The sequence below is a fragment of the Pimephales promelas genome, chromosome 12, assembly GCF_988280905.1.
Source record: "Pimephales promelas chromosome 12, fPimPro1.hap1.1, whole genome shotgun sequence".
In the NCBI taxonomy this organism is placed as follows: domain Eukaryota; kingdom Metazoa; phylum Chordata; class Actinopteri; order Cypriniformes; family Leuciscidae; genus Pimephales; species Pimephales promelas.
The window spans coordinates 11,433,484-11,457,791 of record NC_142780.1 but is presented as its reverse complement, the minus strand read 5'-3'; the positions used below and the strand labels follow the sequence as shown (position 1 = coordinate 11,457,791).

General features: G+C 40.8%; 1 protein-coding gene and 1 long non-coding RNA gene across 2 annotated transcripts; both read left to right on the top strand.

Moving 5' to 3' along the window:
- Positions 1 to 2,760: 2,760 nt before the first annotated feature.
- Positions 2,761 to 4,421, top strand: LOC148976947 (uncharacterized). The gene is made up of 4 exons (XR_016145684.1): positions 2,761 to 3,161; positions 3,736 to 3,810; positions 3,946 to 4,019; positions 4,101 to 4,421. It is a non-coding gene; the product is annotated as an uncharacterized LOC148976947 (long non-coding RNA).
- Positions 4,422 to 13,745: 9,324 nt separating this feature from the next.
- Positions 13,746 to 17,483, top strand: LOC120477504 (C-C chemokine receptor type 4). The gene is made up of 2 exons (XM_039669141.2): positions 13,746 to 13,947; positions 15,523 to 17,483. The coding sequence occupies exons 1-2, from the start codon at positions 13,925 to 13,927 to the stop codon at positions 16,559 to 16,561; spliced, it is 1,062 nt and encodes a 353-aa protein (XP_039525075.1). The 5' UTR covers positions 13,746 to 13,924; the 3' UTR covers positions 16,562 to 17,483.
- Positions 17,484 to 24,308: the final 6,825 nt, after the last annotated feature.

Here is a 24,308-nt window from a genome sequence, read left to right as displayed (position 1 = left end):
ACTATATATTTATAATATTAATTAAAAAAAAGTACTAGGGTGACCTACTACTTCCGGCGATATTCTGAAGTGCGCATTCAATCAACACTTGAGGGTGTGGGAGAGGATTTGTGAATGGTGGTGATGTGACACAACAAACATCACAGGTAACATGATGATGACAAGATGGCAGATGTAGTTCGTAAGATTTTCATTCATACTACGCACATTCATACATGGAACATATCTTTTAAACTGTTGCAAAGTAAGTTTCAATCCAAATGTAGCTAATACCTAACCTGATAATACCAGACTCTGCTACTTCACTTTGCTTCGTAGACAGAGTCTGGAATGGCATAATAGAGAAGTGTTTTCTCACTCGAAAGGGGGCGCTTCTCTGAAGTTTAAAATCATTTTGTGACACCCGCTAGGGCCCCCAAAAAATGAACACAAAAGACAATAAATTATAAAAAATAAAAATTTCTTTATTAAGCAGTACTGTAAAATTGTTCAAAACATAAACTGCTTCAGCGGATGGGGGCAGCAATTTCTCAATTGGTCTGGCTAGGAATACAAAACAACTTGAGTTACCTATACAGGGGAAACTTCATTGCATTGAGTGATAACCACAGCAAACTCCAGTAAGCCCTTCATTACAACAGGATACACGTGCACAATGTGGCAAACACACAAATCAAACCGCCAGACCTATAAGGGCTCTGTTAATCTGTACTCCCAGTTCACCACCCGATCACGATGGAAAACTACCCCCTGGCAGCTTAATCAAGGATGGAAAGCAGTTGGTATTACATAATTGATTCAAAGAAAAAAAACAAAAAAAATGGAAACATAAATAAATAATTCCACTAGCCAGCCGCAAAAACAAAAACAAAATCAATCAATACTTTAAACAGAGAAAAAAACCAAACAAACCAAGCTGGCTAGGAAATTTATTGCCACCAATAAGTCAGGGAGCAGTCAACTTCAAAAAAAAAAAAAAAAAAAAACATATAAGAGAACAGCGACTAGCAATCAACATCCAACACCCTATAACAAAAATAGAGTATTTTTCATGAGTGTCAGTCCCATCCACATCACGAACAAACTCAAAATGAATAACCATACCTTGAAGGTGCACAACCGGAAAAATACATGATGGTCTTGAATTTATTCCATTAGGCAAACAGTTCTAAAAATGGAGTGTAGCCCGGTGAGCCCTTGAGCCCTAAATTCACTAAATTACTGTTGGAAAGAAATGTTTATTTACATTTATCAATCTGTGTATTTTACTTATTCTGTGCCTTTACAGTGTTTTCAGATGTATGTATATAGTTAAATATTTGTATATAATATTATTTAATGTTTAATGTTTTATTTACGTACTCACGTATGACGGAAGGAAGGGGCGTGGTGTGGAAAAAAGGAGGAAGAAAGAGAGAAGACGAGTCGGAGGAGAAAAGACGATTGTAGAGGCTGATTAAAGGGATTTTCACACGATAATCCTGTAATTACAGACTGAATCTGTCATTAGTATTTGTATTTTGCTAGTAATAACTTTATTTAGCAGTTATTGGTGATATTCGTCATGGATTTCACTCAGCACGTTTACTCCATGCGGTCGTGCGGTGATTAGCACGAGGGACGAGCCGGATCAGATTCATCAGAGTGGAGGCCGACCAGATAGCGCTCCAGGTGACCGGAAAAGCCTGGAGTTCCTCTGGCAACGAGGGATAGATCGCCACAACAGATAGCGCTCCAGGTGACCGGAAAAGCCTGGAGTTCCTCTGTTGCCTCGCGGGAGAGAAAGACAGCCGCTCGGGTGAGCCAACGCCACGACATCATCATCGTCGCGGGACCCGTCGCGTTCGAGAAAACATCAGGCCTGCAACGTTGGGTGTGTGTGTGAGTGAGAGCGTGATTGTGGGCCCACTTAAGTGAGTTTAATCTAAGTTACTGATTATTCATTGGGTTTAATTCCAATTGGAAGACTGTGTTATTGAGTTGTGCATTCATATCTTTCAGGGAGTTTAACACTTGTGAAGTGTTGGGTTTATTTCAACAAATTGTAACTCATTGAAAAGGATTTAATTTGATATTTTATTTTATTTCATTTTGAAAGAGTGTGTTTTCCCATTTTTATTACTTTTCACATTTCTTTATTTTATTTATTGATTTAGTCAAAAATATATAAAGACTCATCAAACCAGTATTGGATTCAATAGTCTTTATTGCTGCTGAAGGGAATGGTAAATACATTTGATTATCCCAGGTAATCAAAACAGTGAAACATCTATTTACCCAGGCCCCAGCTTTAACGTAGCGGGTATCATTACTGGGGTTACAGGAGTATTTTTCATGAGTGTCAGTCCCATCCACATCACAAACAAACAAACTCAAAATGAATAACCATACCTTTAAGGTGCACAATCAGACAAAAAACATGATGGTCCTGAATTTATTCCATCAGGCAAACAGTTCTAAAACATAGTAAACTATCCCTATTAACACAATTACCACCTCATGCCCACATGACACATAATGGATTCAAATACCACTGATTCATCTAAAAGAATTATTAAATCTATAGTTAGTGACTGCATCAACACAATAAAAACATCCATTGCAGTAATACAACAAAAAAAACAGGTTTACCTTCCATCGAGGAAGAGTACATCACAGGACACCCAGTCCCACACGCTACTAGCCAAACGGCTAACTGATGCTGCAAGGACCCCGGCTGCCCTTCCATGTTGCCTGTCCTTTAAATTGGACCATCCTATAGGCAATGGCTGCGTCCAAAACCGCATACTTCCCTACTATATAGTATGGAAAAAGCAGTAGGCGAGCGAATAAGTATGTCCAAATCCTTAGTATCCATAAAAGAGTAGGCGAGAATTACCAGAGTGACGTACTAATTATCGCGAGATTCGGGCATACGTATACTTATAGTACGTCCGAATATTCCTACTTTCGTACTATATAGTAGGGGAAAACAGTATTTGAAAGGAGTAGTATGTCCGAAACCTCAGTACTCATAAAAGAGTAGGCGAGAAGTTCCCGGATGATCTCCTGCTTTCGCCCCGATTTTTGAGTGTTCATCCGATTGATACTCTTCTATCCCAGGAGGCCACGGGAGAGCATACGTCATTATCAACATCGGAGATCAGCAGGGGTTTTCAAATGTGAGTAAACACGGTTTCTTGTGTTTAAATCGTATGTGTTAAACTACTATAGAGTAAACGTTTTAACTGTTGAAGGTCTAAAGGACTTAGACAGTATAGTATAGTTGTGATTTTGCTGTAAACACATGTTTTATTAGTTAGTTAAACTGGGGAGCTCCAGTAAGTACGCTACACGTAAGTTTCTAAAATGGATTTACATAACCATATAACGTTACATCTTAAATACGCTTATTTAAAATGTCTATTTACATCTGAAATGAAAATATTGTTTAAGTATTGCAGATGAGCACATCCCAACATGAAAAATACATCTGAGTGATGTAACGTTATGTGTGCTATTAATATGAAGGATAATTCACTGTTGTCAACACTACTTACATTAGACAAATGTACTGTAAATAAGGTAAATAAACAAATCTATAAAGTAACTAAATATGTTATATTTAATTTGTCCCTTATTAGTGTTGATATATTGAGGAACATTTAAGTTGGATTAAAAGTGAGTTAACACATCAACCTCAGCATGTAAATTCAGTGTTGAACTCGTAATGTGAATCTTGTCTGTATGTTACAGGGACAGAAGAACACGCGTGTGTTTATCTGCTGGAGAGAGGCTCATGATGCTGAATGCTGTCATGAAAGGCTCTGAGTGAGTATACTACAGAAATGGATAACAAAATCTATTCAATCTTAAATTGTAGTTTATTTGAATTATTGTACAAATTTCAAGTCGAGAAATTACAACACTTTTCTGATTCTTGATTTCTGTGCATTTGCTGCATAGCTTTTGTGGTGGAGCAGGACCTGCAAGGAAAGATGATGGCAACATTTGTTTTAGGGATTTTACTCAAATATAAAGTAAGGTTATTTTTAATACATAAATCAAATGACATTGTGTTAAAATTACTGCTTTTGTATAATGTTTGTGCATTTTTGTAGGATCTGAAATGTCTGCAGACTGGTGTGAGCACTGAGGATGAGGAGCCTAGAGCTGCATCCTGGAAGTGGTGCCATGGATGAGACGCTCCATCTGTCCACCTGCCCTTACAAGACCCTCTATCTCTCCACCTGCCCTTATTGCCTCAGATTGTGAAGCGCAGCGCAGCAACAAGCTCCGGGACGAAGGCACAGTCCCCTCTGGTGAATTCATCAGAATAAAGCCGCAGAATGGGGACCGCTGTGTTGAGTCGGCAGTAGGTTATGGTGTTCAGCCCTGTAAATACATGTTTGTAGTTTGAATAAAGCTTTGTTTCATGTGTTGTTGACTTGTATAATGCATTTGTTTATTGTGATGGTTACTTTTATTTGACTTTTACTCATTTATTCATTTTTATTATTGTTGTCAGTATATAAAATTGAATTATTTAATGTATCCATTAATTCATCGATTGACTGATAATTGAGATGTTTCACTGCATTTATGAATATAAATTTATTCATGCATAACTGTCATATGACAAAACAAATTACATTTTGCTTGTTATATTAAATTATATTTTTAGTATATAAAAAAGTTATATAATTAAGTATTGGTCAGCATTTAATATTATTATTTTGTTTAAGTTTTGGGGTGGGCTAACAATGCAATTCATTCTGAGGTAATATAAATTTTTAAGGAGTGATACTTACATTTTTCGAGTATAAAATCAACAGTTTTCTCCAAAAGAGATCTTCGAGCAGCTGCCCGTCTCCTTTGTGCAGACATTACAAACGCAGAGGAAAACTGTTCTAGGTTGTGCTGTCGAGTCACTGATGTTATGAAGTGTTAGTACACCTGTCACTCATAATTTAAACTTATAAACGTATTACATACAAGATCATGGAAAGATACCATAATAGTCATAATGACAAAACAGAAAACATAAAGATCATTGGTTTGTTTACATCATAATACAGGAAAAAGGAACAATAACAAGGCTAAATATCTTTAAATAGTTCTTCATAATACATGAAAAATGTTGTTGTTTTGTTGTTATAGGTCTGAGGGATGAAACGAGGTAAATTCATCAAGAAAAGGAGGAAAACTTAAAGGAGAAACGTTTTGGGTATAAAATAAAGAAATTAACAACATATATTCAAGAGGTGACGATTTGGGGGTTTCTTAATAAAAAAAATATCAGCTGTTTCTTCAACAATACCACAACAAAATGAGAAAGTTTCATCAATGTCAAGATATTTATAGATAGAAGAATTAAACGTGTCGCTGTTCATTTCTTTGCGCTTGTGATATGATGATAACACGTCGTAGTAGGTCACATGATAACGTCAACATGGCAGATGTCCGGTTCTCATTCATACTCAACGAGATTTGGCTATAAAGTACCTACTCTTTTAGCGCTCGTTGAGTAAGTACTTATTGAAATTAAGTACCTACTCATTGAGTATGCGGTTTTGGACGCAGCCAATCTGTACTGGGATTGGTAGTTACTTCCCAATTCCTCTCCCATTCTCCTGCTTATCTTGCTACAATTGGTTACCCGTAAGCCAATCAGAAAGTTTATTTATGACGTATGTTATGCGCCGACACGGCCGCATCGAGACATTATGCATCGAACTCAAATCTATGATCGAACTCTCACTGTAAATTAGGGAGCGGGGCTTTTGTAAGAGCTGCAAAATGTGTGCCAACCGGGAATGAACCATTCACAAACTAGGTTATTTATATGAATTACTGAGTTGCGGCCGCCCCGCAACGTCGGCGTGCCCCGCTCTCACGAGTCTGATTTAGTTTCCGCCGCCCCGCAGCGCCGCGATCAGGCGAGACCGAGCAGCTGCTCTGGCGAGTCATGAATAGGAAGTTCATTTTACTGATTTTCTGAGTCATTCAAGTCATTTCGTTTATTTAAGTGGCTTAATGTTATAATTTTAACAGCCAAATTCCCCGATCACATCCACCTACGCAATGTTGACCATATTCTGAATTAAGAAATCATAATGCAGTAAAAAATGATTTACAGGGAACATAAATAATCACTTTACCTTCCGAGTCTTACGTTCATTTTTCACGTGACACAATGAACAGATCATTCATGAATCACATATCTGGGACTAATGCAGCAGGATGTCGAAACGAAATATGGTGGATTATTATTATGATAATAATAATATGATAATAAGAGCGCACCAGGAGCGTTCACAGCCGAGGAGACCGACTTTCTTGTCATGTCCGTAAAAGACGGAGAACTGACGTTGAATGGGGGTAAGTTATGTCCTTATAGTTATGCATATAGTTATGGCCAAACAGGTCTGATCCGTCATTACTACAATTAGCCTGAAAAAATTGGGTAGCCTAAATGCCTAAGCTTGAAGTGTTAATATTTTTCCATATTATAATGATGTCATGTAATAACGAGAACAGGAAGCAATTGCAGTTACTCAAGATTTAATGGTGATACTCAAGACAATGACACAGGTGTGAACAGATAACGCAAGGACTTCGATGGTCAAGGTGTGGTGAATCCTCGTGAAGTGAAGAGTGAAGACGAGACGACACAATCCAACACCGAGACGACAAATCCACAGGACACGGAGATCAGGAAACCAGGAATGCAAACACAACACCAACACCCGGACATCAAACAACGATCTGGCAAGGAAATGAGAATGAGGTCAGTATTTAAGCAGTCTGGGGATGAGCTGCAGCTGGTGATGATTAATGATGATCAGCTGGAGCGGATCAAGGAATGACAACATTCACGCCCACAGTACATGTGCTTTCATACCACAACACAAGCACGAGACAAGAAGGAAACATTGGATCTGTATACCGTGACAGTACCCCTCTCCTAAGAACGCCTCCTGGCGTGCTCAGAACTCCTTACCTGTCGATTATAGTCATCGATCAAGGAGTGATCCAGAATGTCTCTGGCAGGTACCCAACTTCTCTCCTCCGGACCGTAACCTTCCCAGTCCACCAAGTACTGGAATCCGCGCCCCCTCCGCCTGGAATCCAGAATCCGATTTACCGAATAGGTAGTATCCCCATCAACGAGACGCGGCGGGGGGGGGGGGGGGGGGGGGGGAGGGGGGGACCGGGACTGGCGGATTAAAGTGAGAACGAAACACGGGCTTAATTTTGGAAACGTGGAATACGGGGTGAATTCTCCTGTACGCAGGAGGTAGATTAAGGCGGACTGCCACCGGACTAATGGATTTGGTGACAGTAAACGGGCCAATGAATTTGGGAGCGAGTTTATTCGAGACGGAGCGGAGAGGAATGTTCTTGGTAGAAAGCCACACTTTTTGACCGACGACGTATACGGGAGGCTTCGACCGGTGGCGATCGGCTTTAGCTTTGGTGCGCGCCCCCACTTGGAGTAGAGTCTCACGGGCTCTAGTCCAAGTGCGGTGACACCTCTGGATAAAGGCGTGAGCAGAGGGGACCGCGACTTCAGATTCCAGAATGGGAAAAATAGGTGGCTGGTATCCTACACTACACTCAAACGGGGAAAGGCCCGTGGACGACACTGGTAAGGTATTGTGGGCGTACTCCACCATGGAAAGATGCTGGCTCCATGAGGAAGGATTCTTGGATACCAAACATCGTAACACTCTTTCCAAATCTTGGTTGGCTCTCTCGGTCTGGCCATTGCTCTGAGGGTGAAACCCTGAAGACAGACTAACTGTCGCCCCCAGTAATTTACAAAATTATCTTCAAAATTTGGATACAAATTGGGGTCCTCTGTCAGAGACCACGTCCGTCGGGAGGCCATGTAAGCGAAAGACGTGGTCAACGACTGTCAACGCTGTCTCCTTAGCTGAGGGTAATTTGGGTAAGGGAATAAAGTGAGCCGCCTTAGAGAACCGGTCCACCACTGTCAAAACTACAGTGTTACCCTGAGAGGGTGGGAGGGCGGTGATAAAATCTAGAGCGATATGGGACCAGGGTCTCGAAGGGACTGGCAGCGGTTGGAGGAGCCCATCTGGGGGTCGATTGGAAGTCTTACCAGTAGCACAGACCGAGCAAGCCAAAACAAAACTGTGAATGTCACGAGCCATAAGTGGCCACCAGACTCGTTGCTTCACTAAAAAGTTAGTACGATTAACTCCTGGATGACAAGCTATGTTGGAACAATGGCCCCACCGGATGACGTCTGATCTTAATCCCTCTGGCACAAATAAATGACTCGGTGGGCATGCGGGCGGAGGCGTTACCCCTTCTAAGGCCTTCTTGACCTTCGATTCGATCTCCCATACGAGTGTGGAAACAAATAGACTTTCCGGTAAAATGCACTCGGGAGTAGACGGGCGTTTGGAAAAATCAAAAATGCGAAATAATGAATCGGGTTTGATGTTTTTAGAACCCGGGCGGTATGAGAGAGAAAAATCAAAATGACCGAAAAAGAGTGCCCACCGAGCCTGCCTAGAATTGAGTCTTTTAGCGGTTCTGATGCACTCCAAATTCTTGTGGTCGGTCCAGACGATAAAGGGTACCCTCAATCCCTCTAACCAATGTCGCCATTCTTCCAACGCTAACTTGACTGCAAACAACTCTCTGTTACCAATGTCGTAATTACGTTCGGCTGGGAAAAAACGCGCAAGGATGCATCTTGTCGTCTGTGGGAGAGCGCTGGGACAGAACTGCACCTACCCCCACCTCTGACGCATCAACCTCCACCACGAACTGCCGTGAATAGTCAGGGGCAACGAGGATGGGAGCTGAAACAAAGCGGCTCTTGAGGTTGGCAAACACAGCCTCGGCTGTATCTGACCACCTGAACGGAGTTCCGGGGGAGGTCAAGGCAGTCAGAGGCGCAGCTAGTTGGCTGAAGTTGCGAATGAACCGCCAATAGAAATTGGCAAATCCCAGAAACCTCTGTAGGGCCTTACGGGATTCTGGACTAGGCCATTCTACCACAGCCTTAACCTTGTCAGGGTCCACCCGCATTCCCTCAGACGAAACGATGTGTCCTAGAAAAGGAACAGACTGTGCATTAAAAAAATCGCATTTCTCCACCTTGACAAAAAGCCCATTCTCTAGCAACCTCTGAAGCACTTGCCGTACGTGTTGCAGATGCTCCTGGAGAGACGAGGAAAATATTAATATGTCATCCAGGTAAACATATATGAATTGATCTATCATGTCTCGCAACACATCATTGACAAATGCCTGGAAGACTGCTGGGGAGTTGGACAGCCCGAAAGGCATGACCAAATATTCAAAGTGCCCCCTGGGGGTATTAAACGCAGTCTTCCATTCATCCCCCTCCCTGATGCGGACCAAATGATAAGCATTACGTAAGTCCAATTTCGTGAAGATGGATGCTCCCTGCAACCTCTCGAAAGCTGAAGACATCAACGGCAAAGGGTAAGTATTCTTTACCGTGATGTTATTCAACCCTCGGTAATCAATACAAGGTCACAAAGATCCATCCTTCTTCCCCACAAAAAAGAACCCCGCCCCCACTGGAGAAGATGAAGGGCGGATGAATTTGGTTTCCAGAGAATCAGAAATATACTTCTCCATAGCCTCCCTTTCTGGAACAGAAAGTGAATATAACTTGCCTTTAGGCGGAGACTTCCTGGCATTAAGTCTATTGCACAGTCATAGGGACGATGAGGAGTGAGAGAAGCAGCCCTCAACTTACTGAACACTTCTTTCAGGTCATGGTACTCCTTGGGCATGTTAGACAGATCCCCTGCCTCCTCCTGAAAGACAAGAACAGGCACAGACGGACATGCAGACACAAGACAAGACTTATGACATTCCTTGCTCCACTCCAGCAGAGCCGATCCGCCCTATACGCTCACTACGCAAGCTGCGTAGGGCCCCGCAAATTACTCAAGGCCCCGCCTCCCCCTCCTCGTGTCATAGCGCGTCAATTAATGTTGACAAAATGAAGCGAAACTATCCCTCTGGTCACGATGAGAGAAAGAAGAAAAAACATGAGAGTGAATTGCGGGAACAACATTTAGGTAAACTTGTGTTCTCTCCTCTCCAAGTTTGATGTCAGTCAGCAAAGTAAAGTTAAGTTTATGTGCATTTCTATTGTGTTTTTTCGGTCTTGCTGACCTAGCTGGGCAGACAGGCAGTGCATCTCTTGCATCACTTCTCTTTGTGCCTGACTGACAAAAGTGAGAGTAAAATACAATTATTTATTACGTTTGTTTTTGATAAACAACAAAGTGCAAGTTGCGCAACGGTGTTTGTTTACTGCAGCTCGGAAAAGATAACCGCGTCGCGTGTGTAGGCTATCATGCGTGTTCATATGCGCGTGCACGAAATGAAACGCGCATTTTTTCAAGCAGAAATATGGACTTACTGTACAATATATGGACGGGAAATGATGGCACTCCTCTCCTCAAAGTACACATTATACATACATACTTTTAAAACAAGACACTGATTATCTAGTCTCAGTCAATGTGTAGTTAAACATTCTAAACAACTGCAGCAGCACTAATTATGCAAGATGGAAAGCAAGATTGACAATTTGACATTGATTGACTATTGATATATAGGCTATATTGAATTTAAAATGTTGATTAGCTAGACATACTGGTCAATATGGATGCACATCCCTCAGTAAATAATAACCATAAATCAAGAATTGCTTCAACATGCATAAAAAAAAAAAAACTTTAACATGCCATGGCAAGCCATTTTTGCTTTTATTCATTCACAGTTTATGTATTTTTGATATCAAAAATATCATTTTTTTTTTTTACTATTTTCAATGTGAATTCTTGATTATTTTTTTACTAGTAAGGCCCCTTAGTTACATTTTTATCTACCAATGTCTATTTTTGATATCAGGAATTACATGTTCACTTGTACAAAAGTTAATTCTTGATATCAATGAGCTCACGTCACGGCATCACGGGTCAGGTAGAGGGCCCCTTAGCAGAATTTTGCTTAGGGCCCCAGGGAGGTCAGGATCGGCACTGCACTCCAGAATCGCTTTGTGCTGCCAGTCCACTCGGGGGTTGTGACGGATGAGCCAGGGGTGACCAAGGACGACAGGTGCCAACGGTGAATCCAGGATATAAAAAAAAATAGTCTCAGTGTGATTGCCAGAAGTAATGAGGGTGATATCTTCAGTGGTGAATGAGATGGTGGGAAGTTCTTGACCGTTAAGTGCGTGTACAGCAATCTTCTGAGTGAGTGGTCTGAGTGGGATCTGAAATCTGTGTGCAAACGTGCGGTCCATGAAATTACCTTCCGCCCCGGAGTCCAGAAGTGCTTTACAGTTGTGCTGGTGAGTAGACCATCTCAGTCTTACCGGGAGGAGTGTAGATGTGGATGAGGTCTTCTCGGCGGAGATCCCACCCGATAGTAGCCTCATACTTACTATCGGGCTTGGCCTTTTACCGGGCAGTTGTATGCATAATGTCCCGAACCTCCACAATACAGGCAAAGGCCCTGGGACCTCCGCCTCTCCCTCTCCTCCCGGGAAAGCCGAGCTCAACCCACCTGCATGGGTTCGTGATCGAAGACTGGGCTGACCACGTCTCTGTCGCTGGACCGTTGTCCCTCAAACCCTCCCGGAGGTCGGTTGGGTGCCGCTCTGCCTCCAACTCGGGAAAGTCTAGCATCTACTCATAGAGCCAACTCGATGAGTCCATTAAGCATCGTGGGTAGGTCCAGGGCATAGATTTCACGTTGGACGCAGTCAGCCAACCCATGCAGGAACATGTCCCACTGTGCCTCCTCGTTCCATTGACATTCGGCTGCCAGGGTTCGGAACTCGATGGAATAGTCCGATACCGACCTCTCCCCCTGACGTAGGTCGGCCAACACCCTGGCAGCCTCTCTCCCCGCAACGGCTCGGTCGAACACCCGTTTCATCTCTGCGGAAAGGTCCTGGAACGAGGCGCAGTCTTGGTTCTCCCATACCGCCGTTCCCCATAGCGCCGCCCTTCCCGTCAGCAGAGTTATGACGAAAGCCACCTTCGCTTCTTCACTCTGAAACGTTCTAGGCTGTAGAGTGAAGTGCATCGAACATCTGGTTAAAAACGCACGGCAAAATCCAGACTCACCCGCGTAGGTCTCAGGAACCAGTAGGCGTGGCTCAGGCGACAGGACAAAGTCCGGTGGTGTGGGGGGAACGGCTGGTATGGGCGGCACAGCGGGACCACGAAGAAGTTGGATCTGTTGGGTGAGCTCGGACACCTGCGTTACCAGAGCTTGAACAGCACAACCCGTGTCATTAATGGTCTTCTCATGTGAGTCCATTCTCCTTACACTGTGGTGGACGAACTCTTCCAATGACGATGGTTTCTCTCCTGCTGCTTCCATTTCCTGGCCAGATCGTTCTGTCATGTAATAACAAGAACAGGAAGCAATTGCAGTTAAAGATTTAATGGTGATACTTAAGACAATGACACGGGTGTGAACAGATAACGCAGGGACTTCGATGGTCAAGGTGCGGTGAATCCTCGTGAAGTGAAGAGTGAAGACGAGACGACACAATCCAACACCGAGACGACAAATCCACAGGACACGGAGATCAGGAGATCAGGAGATCAGGAGATCAGGAGATCAGGAGATCAGGAGATCAGGAGATCAGGAAACCAGGAATGCAAACACAACACCAACACCCGGACATCAAACAACGATCTGGCAAGGAAATGAGAATGAGGTCAGTATTTAAGCAGTGTGGGGATGAACTGCAGCTGGTGATGATTAATGATGATCAGCTGGAGCGGATCAAGGAATGACAACATTCACGCCCACAGTACATGTGCTTTCATACCACAACACAAGCACGAGACAAGAAGGAAACATACGTTGCAAATAGAGGGGCAGCAAAATAGTTTTTTGCCTAGAGCGGCAGAAGTGCACGCGCCGGTCCTAGCTGTAAACACTGATGATGCGAGCGAAATACCAGAGTGAACATGGCTGTAAACGACTTTTGCTTCAGTTTGAAAAACCCCGGAATGTTCTCCATAACAGAGCGAATTGCATCACGTGTCTTGTTTCCCATTTCTGCGCGGCTGTTTCGGTTTTCGATTTCTCTAACCAGCAATGTCAACTCGGCGCTTAGCGTCTACGTCACGGCTCTCAGCCCGCCCTCTGTTCGTTGATTGGCCGGCTGTTTTCAGGCCGGTGGAAAACTGAAAGATTGGCCGCTATCTCAGACTCACTACAGGAGCGAAATGAAATTAGCGGAAGTAGGAAGTCTGACGTAGTCAGGCTAGCTAATACCTACAGTACATGTGATTTCGGACATAGCATCGGTTTTGAGTCTGAAAAACTTTTATATTTAGGCTTTTATATAAAATTTCAGTTTGCATTATAAATGGCTACCATGGTGAGCAGGAAAAAGAGACAGTTTCAGAAACTTAGTCATAATTTATTTTCAAAGCATTAGTTTCACTTGCTCACGTTGTTCAATTCAGGAAAACTGACTCACTGTTGAAGCTGAAAAAAGCACGTTCTTTTCGTCAAATTGTTCATTGGTGTGGGATGGGACTGGTTTATCTATGTAAACTGTCCTTTCAAGACATTCGTTGTGGGTGGGGGCAGATATTAGCGTTTATTGATTAGCCGTCGCAGACATAAATTACTCAGATCTATTGTCTTATCACCTCCCCGGGAATTTCTTTTTTTTGTATCCAAACCTGCTAACCTCAGTGTGGTGACAGGAAATGTGTTCACAATACCTTCGCCTCACAAGAAACAGTTATGAAGAAAAGCACACTCACATGCACATGCTTCATTTTACAGGAAATTTGCTGAAGGCAAATGTACAGAAAGATTGTACTGAAAATTATTACAAGTCTCAACATCTCAACAACAAGAGTGACAGCAATTTGACAAAATGAATGAATCCTATACAGACAGGTAAACAGATTTCTTTCATTTTTAATTTTAAATTTTTATTGGATTGTCATCAAATTTTTTGGTTTAGATCCATCATTAAAGAAATTTAAATATATATATATATATATATATATATATATATATATATATATATATATATATATATAAATTACAGAAATTGGCTCTAAAATGTAACCCCTGTGTCTTGAAAAAAAGTTGTATGATATATTACATTCAGTGTTGTTTATGCAATTATTATCACATTCAAGTGATTCATAATCAGTATTTGGAGGTTTTGTAAATTATTTGTCTTATACTGTAATTCACAAAAATAGTAGAGACACTGTAGAGAGATCACAGACACTGATGATGTTATAGTGGGATTGTGGTGGGATGTTTCAAAGCATGTGGTTATAGAGCACACTGAGACCTCCTGTTTCTACCTACTAATACTTGAGAAAAAAAAGATTGGCATGTCACAGTTTTGAGGTTTGGTTTAGCGGCACCTTCAAATCGGTTTCACTGTCAAATTTTGAATTCAAAATATTAGAAGAATTTCTCAAATGCCTACCTCATGCAGTATGTCAGTGTATCGCTGCCAGCCATTATAATGCAGTTACACGATGATGAAACTTTGTCTGATGTACAGCCAATGGAAACACTTTATTTGACCTTCTACTAACTATAAGTAACTTTGCAACTACAGGTCAACAACCAGTCATTAGAGTAGACTTAATATCTGCTAACACTTTATTTTACAGATATTCTATTGGCTCTAAGTAACTTTGCAACTACATGTCAATTCATTCTAACCCGAACCCAACATCTAACCCTAACCTAACAGTCTGCTCGTATTGGGAATTAGTTGACGTATAGATGAAAACTTACTTATAATTAGTAGAATGTCTAAAGTGGACCATCAAAATAAAGTGTAATCACAGCGGCTAAGCATAGAGCAACAGAATATAGTTACTTTCTACAAATGATTATGCATACTTAATGTAAAAATTACATAGAAGTTAAATGGCACATGTTTTCTGACTCAGATTCCAGATTGACAAAAGTCCCCATCATGGAGATTTGCTAATGAATGCATTAGAACTTGCTGACACCTAGCTACTTTCAATGCATGACATTATCGCACGTTTCCACTCCAAGTGTACTCTGTTGTTTCAAAATACAGTATTATAAACCACTGCATGATACTGTCAAATAAGTTGTCTCGGTCCACAAAAGTGGCATGTTACTAGTATTGATTGTGCTCAAGAACGACAGAAACTTTGTTTTCAAACTACTTTCAACCAATTAAAAAAAGGTGCTCATATAGTGATATTGAGTAAAAACAGCATTAAAACAATTTATTATTATAAATCATAAATTATCATTATAAATAAATGTAATCAAAACAAAGTATTACAAATTAATAATTCAAATAAAATATTACAATTTAAAATAATACATAGATAAGCCACTTTTTTTTTCTCAGCAAACATTGATGTAATTTGTTAGTCAGCATGTATAAGTATTTTTGTTATTGTTTTTTATTTGTTAACTGACATTCATATTTCACTAAATAACATTTACGGTTTGTTACAGGATGGAAACAACGGCGTACTATTACGATGAAAACGAAAGCACATGTACTAATGAAAATTCACGCCTGAATTTAAATCTCAAGGCAGCCATTTTCTACATAGTTTTTGTGATTGGTCTTCTTGGCAACATCACGGTCTTATGGGTCCTCTTGAAAAAAATGCATGTGAAAAATATGACGAATCTCTGCCTGCTAAATCTGGCCCTGTCAGACCTACTAATGGTCCTCTCACTGCCCTCCTGGGCTCTCTATGCTCAGGGACACTACTTTAAAGGAAATGCATTGTGTAAGGCTATGGCAGGTACATACCAAGTGGGATTTTACAGTGGGATTTTATTCGTGACCCTGATGAGCGTGGATCGCTATCTGGTAATCGTACACGCCGTCGCGGTGCTGGGAGCGAAGATGCTGCGTTATGGAATTGTGGCGAGTCTCATTGCATGGATGGTTTCGATCTGTGCCGCCCTTCCAGAGGCCATCTTTGCAGCAATGGTAGAAGAGGACAACATCACCAGCTGTCAGCGAATTTATCCTGCTGGGTCGTCCAAGAAGTGGAAGCTTTTCCGTAACTTTAGTGAAAATACAGTGGGACTGTTCATATCTTTGCCCATTATAGCCTACTGCTACTTCATGGTCCTAATGGTTGTGAAGAAGACAAAAAACTCGAAAAAGGATCGGGCAATCAAGCTCATCTTAGGCATTGTCATCATGTTTGTGCTTTTCTGGGTGCCCTACAATGTGGTGGTGTTTCTGAAAACCCTGCAGGAGTTCGACATCATAACTAGCTGTGAGGCTCACGGTAATATCAACACAGCCATGGAGTGGACAGAGATGATCGCGCTCACACACTGCTCTGTAAATCCGGTGATTTATGCTTTTGTTGGAGAAAAGTTCAGGAAATGTCTGTTAAGTGCGTTTTCAAGACACCTTAAATGTTTGAAGACCTACCAGGCACCATCTACACAATCAAAAGTTTCAGAGAATGAAACTTCCAATACAGCTCTTTTTTTTACATCGCTCACCAAAAGTGCACAAGTTTAAAGTTTTTTGTTTTTTTTTGCAGTAAGAAACCCGATATTGTTTCAAAATATTTCGGTTCTGTTTCTTTGTTTCTGTACATATTGTGCTCATCATTTAATCTTGCTTTGTTTTTGTAAATATGTTAATCTTCATTCATGCTTTCCACTATATAATACAATCTAACATTTGTTGATTTAATCATGGTAATATCATATCAATTGTTCTACCTCAATTATTGAAAACAATCATCATTGTAAAAAAAGAAAGAATGCAGCTTTTTAACCTTCAAATGTTTGCAAGTAAACTGCCTGTATTTCACACTGGCTTAAAAATTAACTGATGCATTAAATTAAATGTAATATTTGAAGAGTTCAGATGCAAAAGCCTCTAAATGCCATTTGAAAGTTTCTTCTTTAATGATAAAATGTATATTTTTATCAAGCTTGTATATTTAAGTTCAGTGATTTCACTTAAATGGCAATGATAATTACCTATTAATTGTTATTTAAGTGAAATTACTGAACTTAAATATACAAGTTTGATAAAAATCATCATTAAAGAAGAAAATTTCAAGTGAGGCTTTTGCATCTGAACTCTTCATTTTCATATTTGCCACCTACATCTCTTCCTCAATATCTCTAAAAGCTCTCACCTTATGACCTGCTAAACATTCAATCACTGGCTCTGTACAGCAGTCAATAACCACACAAAAGAAAACAAAGATCGTCCTCAACCACACACACACCTCGAAGGCAAAACCAAATGTCCCCTCACATTGGCTAAAAGAGGATATGAGAGCATTGATGTATGAAGGAATTTTATTTTGAATGCAGTCTAGACTGGACAGATGTCTGTAAATGTTGTATATTCATAATGTCTGTACTAAACTACCTATTTCAAACGCAATGATAAATATATCAAGATGTTCATCAATAAACAAATGAATAAACACCTGTTTCAAATATTGTAATGCTAGCTCTTACCACAAGAGCCCTCCCTAACACATAGGGCACACACTGTCGTCAAATACAATATTGAACAGCTTAAATATAATTCACATAAATCATTGATCAACACAAAACTATTTTGACTCACAGTATACTGACATACAATTCTAACCATGTCTCCATAGCAGAACTTAACCCTTTCATATATTTGCACCATGGATTTGATTTTCTCAGGGAAATTTATAACCTTTATGTGGACATATTTTGAAACCATGAGATATTTTCAACATAAAATCCAATCCAATCCATAATAGTTATTATCAAATATTATAATACATTCTAATACATTTCTGATATAATGTATTTTAAATAATTCAATGTTTTATATTACAAAACTTTTTTTGGCTATTTCCCTGTTAGTCGACATTCTTGTGTGTAAACTTCACAAAGTTATTTTAAAAAAGCTTATTTTAAAACGGTGATAATAAATGCGATGCTTCGGGGAAGTAACTTTACTCTAACCTTTGTCTTTACCTTAAAAGCTACAGCGGAAAGCCACAGAGATATGCTCTGCAGAGTGAGTTGGATTTCCTGTGTTCTTTGCCTTTGATGCAAACACAGTACATTAAGACATGCTGACATGACACTGTTACTTCAAGTAGCACCTAAACGCCCAAGCAACAAAAACATTAAGTAACAAGTTGTCCCAAAACATACAGTAATGTTCTGAGAACGGGCGCGCTCAACTCCCAAACTGTTTAAGGGTGCGAGTTATAAAGAAGTTATCAAATAAAGATGAAAACCTGCACTCTTTAGTTATATTTCAGATATTTATTAATACATGTCCACACAGACGCGTTTCAGCCTAAGCCATCATCAGCTGTCACACATGATGATGGCTTAGGCTGAAACATGTCTGTGTGGATATTGTATAAATAAATATATGAGATACATTACGTAATGTAACATTAATTAAATTATTTTATAGTAATAATGCCTAAACTAACACAATCGAATTGAAATACTAGTTGTTTAACTTAAAAAAAAAAACTTGGTTTAAAAGATGGTCAAGAACTTTAATTTCTGTCTATGAAAGACAATAATTATCACAATCTATCAAAATCATATTTAAAATAGTTCATTCATTGAGGTTTTTGATTGGACTTTGTGATCACACACAACCACTTCCTCATTGTGAGGTACTTATGATTTTATCTACATGCAAATGTTATGGTTACGACCACATTCTGGAACAATCAACTCAGAAAAAAACTGTTTAATGAAACACGATGACAGCTATGCTGCTTCCTGAGAAGTCAAAAGGAAATGTGCAAAATATTGATACAAAATGCATGATAAACGAATTCTTCTCTTTTACAGTGATACAGTAGAATTCACCAACAGACTTTTTTATAAAAAAGTTTGGGTTACAATTTTGACGTGACGTAGTTACATTGTACTGTGTTTTTTTTTTTTTTACCATAATTATGCATTTGCACAATTATCCATAGCTTACTTTTAGTAATATAGACAGTACTGTGTAGCTACGTCAAAGTTTGTTCCAGGCCTCTAATATGACTGGCCAAGTAGAGCTACAATTGAGCACACAACAAAAGTAGTAGATGACAAAAACAGTCTAAATGTTTCAAACAGTCAAGCAGGTGGAGCTAGGGTGCCAGGGGACTGAGGCGGAGCCAGTGTGACTGAGGACCAAGGCGAAGCTGGAGGGTAGGTGTAGTCGGATGGACCCAAAGAGATGGAGGGACAAAGTAAGTTTGTAGCAAAAGGTGAGTGATGTCTGACCAAGGCGGAGCCAGAGGGACAAGGGAGCCTGGTGGAGCCATTAGGCAAGGCATCCCAGGCAAGTTTATTTATATAGCACATTTCATACACAATGGTAATTCAAAGTGATTTACATAGAAGAAATTAAAATAATCAAGAGAAATAAGAACAATTCAAACAGTTTAGAATAAAAAATAAAATAAAATAAAATACAGTACAAACAGTCAGATGAACAGTGGCTGTAACGAATCAGAAGGCTGAGGCAGATCCATTTGCAACATAACTAAAAAGGGCAGATTAAGGAATCACAGGAATTCTTGACGGGGTGCGCTGAAAGCTGAGTCGAACGAGATAGTAGGTAGAAAGCAGGCGGCGAGCGAGAAGAACCAGGGGCAGGCTTGGTGTTAAGGGCAGGCGGCTAGTGCACAGAACCGCAGGTACAGGCTAGAGTTCAGGGCAGGCGGCTGGAATCAGAATCCGGATCAGGCTGACACCGTGTCCTAACTACACGTGACGCGATAAAATTCCAGCGACAGCAAGTGTGTCTGTCCACACTAGAAGCGACGCGACTGTGAGATGCCACATATTCACAACAGCGTGTGAGCCTATATGGTGTGAGCAGAGTCTCTCTGTGAAAGCGCACTGTTGGCCCGCACTCGCATTGGAAATGGGTAAGGACATAATCAAATCAAGAAATAACATTATTAAAAATCAAAACATTAACAAAATCCTACTCATTGACTAATTTTGTTATGAAGTACAGTTTTATGTTTGCATAGAATTCATTTTGAACGCTATATTACATGCTTTCAAAATCTGAGGTAAATTATCCGTTATCGCTTGTGGCACAGTGACCTATTTTTAACTAAAAATAAATAATGTATACTCATAACCAGTGTAATTTCTTCATTCTGTCAGCCGCGACGTCGCAGAAATAGGAACCGTTTCTAAATTAGAAACTTTGCGTGTCGCCGTCGCGTCTGGTTAGGACAAAAACTCTGATTAACATGGAAAAGATACCTTTTATCGCATGTCGCGGAGTTGCGTGTAGTTAGGACACGGTGTGAGGGTCGAGAGGCAGGCTGCAGACAATCAGAGAAGTCAGAATACCGAGGGTCAGAAACAGGTAACTTGATCACAGAAACAGCTTGGACATGCACACGTAGAGAGGCCTCAGTTAATGAAGCAGATAAAGGCTTAGAGATGAGTAGTAATACACAACAGATGACAGGTAATCGCAACACAAATGATGCATACTAAAGGAAAAAGTATGCAACCACTAGAACTCAGGAGAGGGCACTCGTGGTTCTGAGATGGTAGAATCAGGAAGACTGGACTCCGTAACAGTGACACAATGCTCATTCATTAAATACACAGCTAAACAGATGTGTTTTGAGTCTGGATTTGAATGTGACTACTGTAGGATCACATCTGATCTCTTCTGGAAGCTGGTTCCAGCTGCGGCTGGCATAGTAGCTAAAAGTGGACTCGCCATGCTTAGAGTGAACCCTTGGTATTTCTAGCTGATGTGATCCAATGATCTGAGTGATCTGTTGGGTATATTCATTGAGCATATCTGCAATGTATTGAGGTCCTAGACCATTGAATGATTTATATACCAGTAATAATACTTTAAAATCCTTCCTAAATGTAACTGGGAGCCAGTGTAAAGACTTGAGGACTGGTGTGACATGTGAGCCCATTCTCATCCCAAGGCATATACGACACTTTTGCAAAAGCGTAGACATCCAACGCACATGGCACCCTTAAGCATCAAATGAGACACAGATATATATTGGGCAGAAGGATATGTTCATATATCGTTGCATATGTTCATATTTTCTGGTCCTGCTCAGAATCCTGGCAGCAGCGTTCTCTATAGCCATGTTTCCATCCACTTGTCAATCGAATTATCTGAAATTCGGTTAAAAAACTCAGGCGGATAAAGCTGGTGAAAGTGTGTTTCCATCCAACGGCTTTAAAGCGAATAAAAACCTGTACGTAATGACGTCACATGCTGTTTTGCGATCAAATTGGTATATCGAATTGATTTGAGACATTTTAAGGTGTTTCCATTTATTTTCGCACTGAATCGAACAACATTCAAGCAAACTTTTGCGAACAAAGTTTTGTTAGACAAAACAGATCGCGCCAGCTACCAAAAATGATCAATATTTCACAAGTTGAAGTCTAAATAATGCTTATGTGCCAGCTGATAGCGACATATGAATGGGATAATGTATGCGAGGCGGTTGTTGGTTGTATTCGCTATAACAACCGCCTCGCTATATATTATCCTGCTTATTAGCCTACATATAAATCAACCAAATAAATAAATAATTTGACACAAAATACTGACTTAAAAACGAGTTTATTGATTTAAAAACGAGTATTGCTTCTGCTAAAGAAAATATCTGTTCCGTCTCTGAACTGCGTCCATGGCAACGGTGTGTTATACTAGCAGCCATGGCATGGCAATGGTGTGTTATACTAGCAGCGCCGCAGTCTGTTAGCTAGAAATAACAGACCACATTCCACATTACAATTCAACCAAGCCACGTAAAAACAAGCAAAACTAACCTAAGAAAACAGCGACGCTATAAACATTGCTATGATGATGACGATGCACGTATGCCCGACGACAGCGGAGGTGACTGTGGTTTGGGAATGACAGCGCTCCATCAGTTCTGGGAGATCGTGGTTCACGGAAACCCTTTGGTTGAAGCATCTTTTTACTTACATCTGTCTTTGTTGACATCCGCCATGTGTGCGCAAACAGACTGGCCGGAAATGAACTCGTCTTCTGACGTGTTGCAATCATGAAAGGGCATAAAACTTAATCGCAATTCATTATTTATTCTGCAAATAACGTTTCCATCAGCTTTTATCGCATTAGCCGTATATCGATCAAGAGAAAATCCGATGAGACCGAACGTATTTCATTTGAGTCGATTTTCATGAAATTTCATCGAATTTTACTGTTTCCATAAGACATTTTTCATTCGATATCACTTAATTCGGATAAAAACGTGTCGATGGAAACATGGCTTATGAGCTGCAACTGTCTTATGGTCTTTTTGGGAAAGCCGGTGAGGAGGCCATTACAATAATTCACCCTGCTGGTCTGGACAGGAAAAAAAGCATCTAATTCTTGCAAAAATTTTCAGATGGTAGTATGCTGATTTAGTTATTGCTTCAACATGACTACTGAATCTAAGGTCTGATTGTAGAGTTACACCAAGATTCCTGACTTTTTAGTTATTTGACCCCTAGAGTGAAGGTATGCATCCCCCTTATGAACTTCATCTCTGTTTCCAAACACAAGGACTTTGTTTAAGTGAAGAAAGTTTTGGCACATCCAACTGTTTACTTAATGCATTGGCACAGGGATTCAATGTGGCTGCAGTCGTCAGGCGAAAGGGTGAAGTAGATCTGTGTGTCGTCTGCATAGCTGTGGTAAGCAATATGGTTCTTTTTCATGATTTGGCTCAATAGGAGTATATACAGGTTGAATAAGAGTGGTGCAATAATTGAACCTTGAGGGACACCACATTTCATGGATCACAACTCAGACTCAGGTTTCCTATACTCACATTAATACTATCTTTTATTATCTTTATGAGTCGTAAGGACGATGGTCCCAGGTGGAGCAAAGGAAAAGTTGTTAAGTCAACGAGCCTAGATGGAGCGATGGATTCGATGGCAGGAGGCAGAGACAGGTGATACTCTTTCCAAGGCAGAGCTGATGACCGGAAGATCTGAGGCACATCTCCGCAGCATTTTGTAGTTAACAATGGAGGAACTGAGGAGCTGACAGGAACCAGTGGAGGTGGGGTTGACGGACTGACTGACTTTGGAAGAGGAGGCGGGAGAGGCCTCAACCTTAAAGACACAGGAGACTTCCAGCTGGGCGGAACCAGCGGAGACACATGAGACTTTGTACTGAGTGATATTACAGAGGCCAACACCACCTCACCCTCAGTGGTGGGAGTGTGGGCAGGGCCTTCCTCCATTCCCTCAAACTCCACTAGTAATCCCATCCCGATGGTGAATGCTGATCCTTTGTTCTTGTTCACCAACATCCACTTCACAGATGAATGATTCCACACAGAAGAAAGTCATCTGACTGACAAGCATATACAGTAGTGACCAAACACTGGGCAGCTTATCTTAAAGGGCTCTCTGTATTAAAGGAGCATTTTACCCATTTCAACATTAATCTTTATTAAAAGTGGATCATATATTTTGTCAAAATGTAAAAGAATTTTTGAATTTGGTGCCCTCTTGACCGAGAAAAGACAGAAAATAACTGATGGGCGCATTTGTATGTAAGACAACAACTCCCACAAAGCACCACATTGCACAGCTCCGCAAGCCACACCCACTAATCCGGAACAGCGCAAACAGAGAAATCACTCTTCCGTTAGTGAGGCTAAGGCTAAAAGTTGGCTGTCACCAGAGTTTAAAATTCATTTCACTCAAAATTTCTGGTTAGTTGGCTGTGGCGAGCAGGACGATCGAGGGCGAGGGACGTAAGAGGACGGCACGAGGCCGGTGGCATAAGGCAACGCTACTTTTGCGTCATCGAAGGTTAACGCCCCTTTTTGGGGGAAAACGAACGGATTCCCCTGACAACAGAACTCGCTCTACTCGCTGCAAAGTTTCTTAAATTGCACAAACATACACACTATCTTTGCCGACCGAGGACCGTGAGCGGTATTTAAATAAGCTACTGGATACAGGGTTACAGAGATGTTCTTTTGAAATGGTCGAAAACTGGATTAATGACCCCACTATTCAGACATCTACCACTATCTCGTGGAATCACTCATTTTTTTGTCATTAACACACTCACAGTATGGCAAACTAGACGATGAGGCCATGACGCTTGGATCATATCTAACTTGATTTAAGCTATTGACATAGTTGTGTTGCCGACTAGCTATAAGTTACTAACGTTAGTTAGAAAGACGAAAGCTCCTAGCAGCTACGTGATTAACTTAGCTCTCACTAGACACGCTACCTTGGCTGTTAACTGA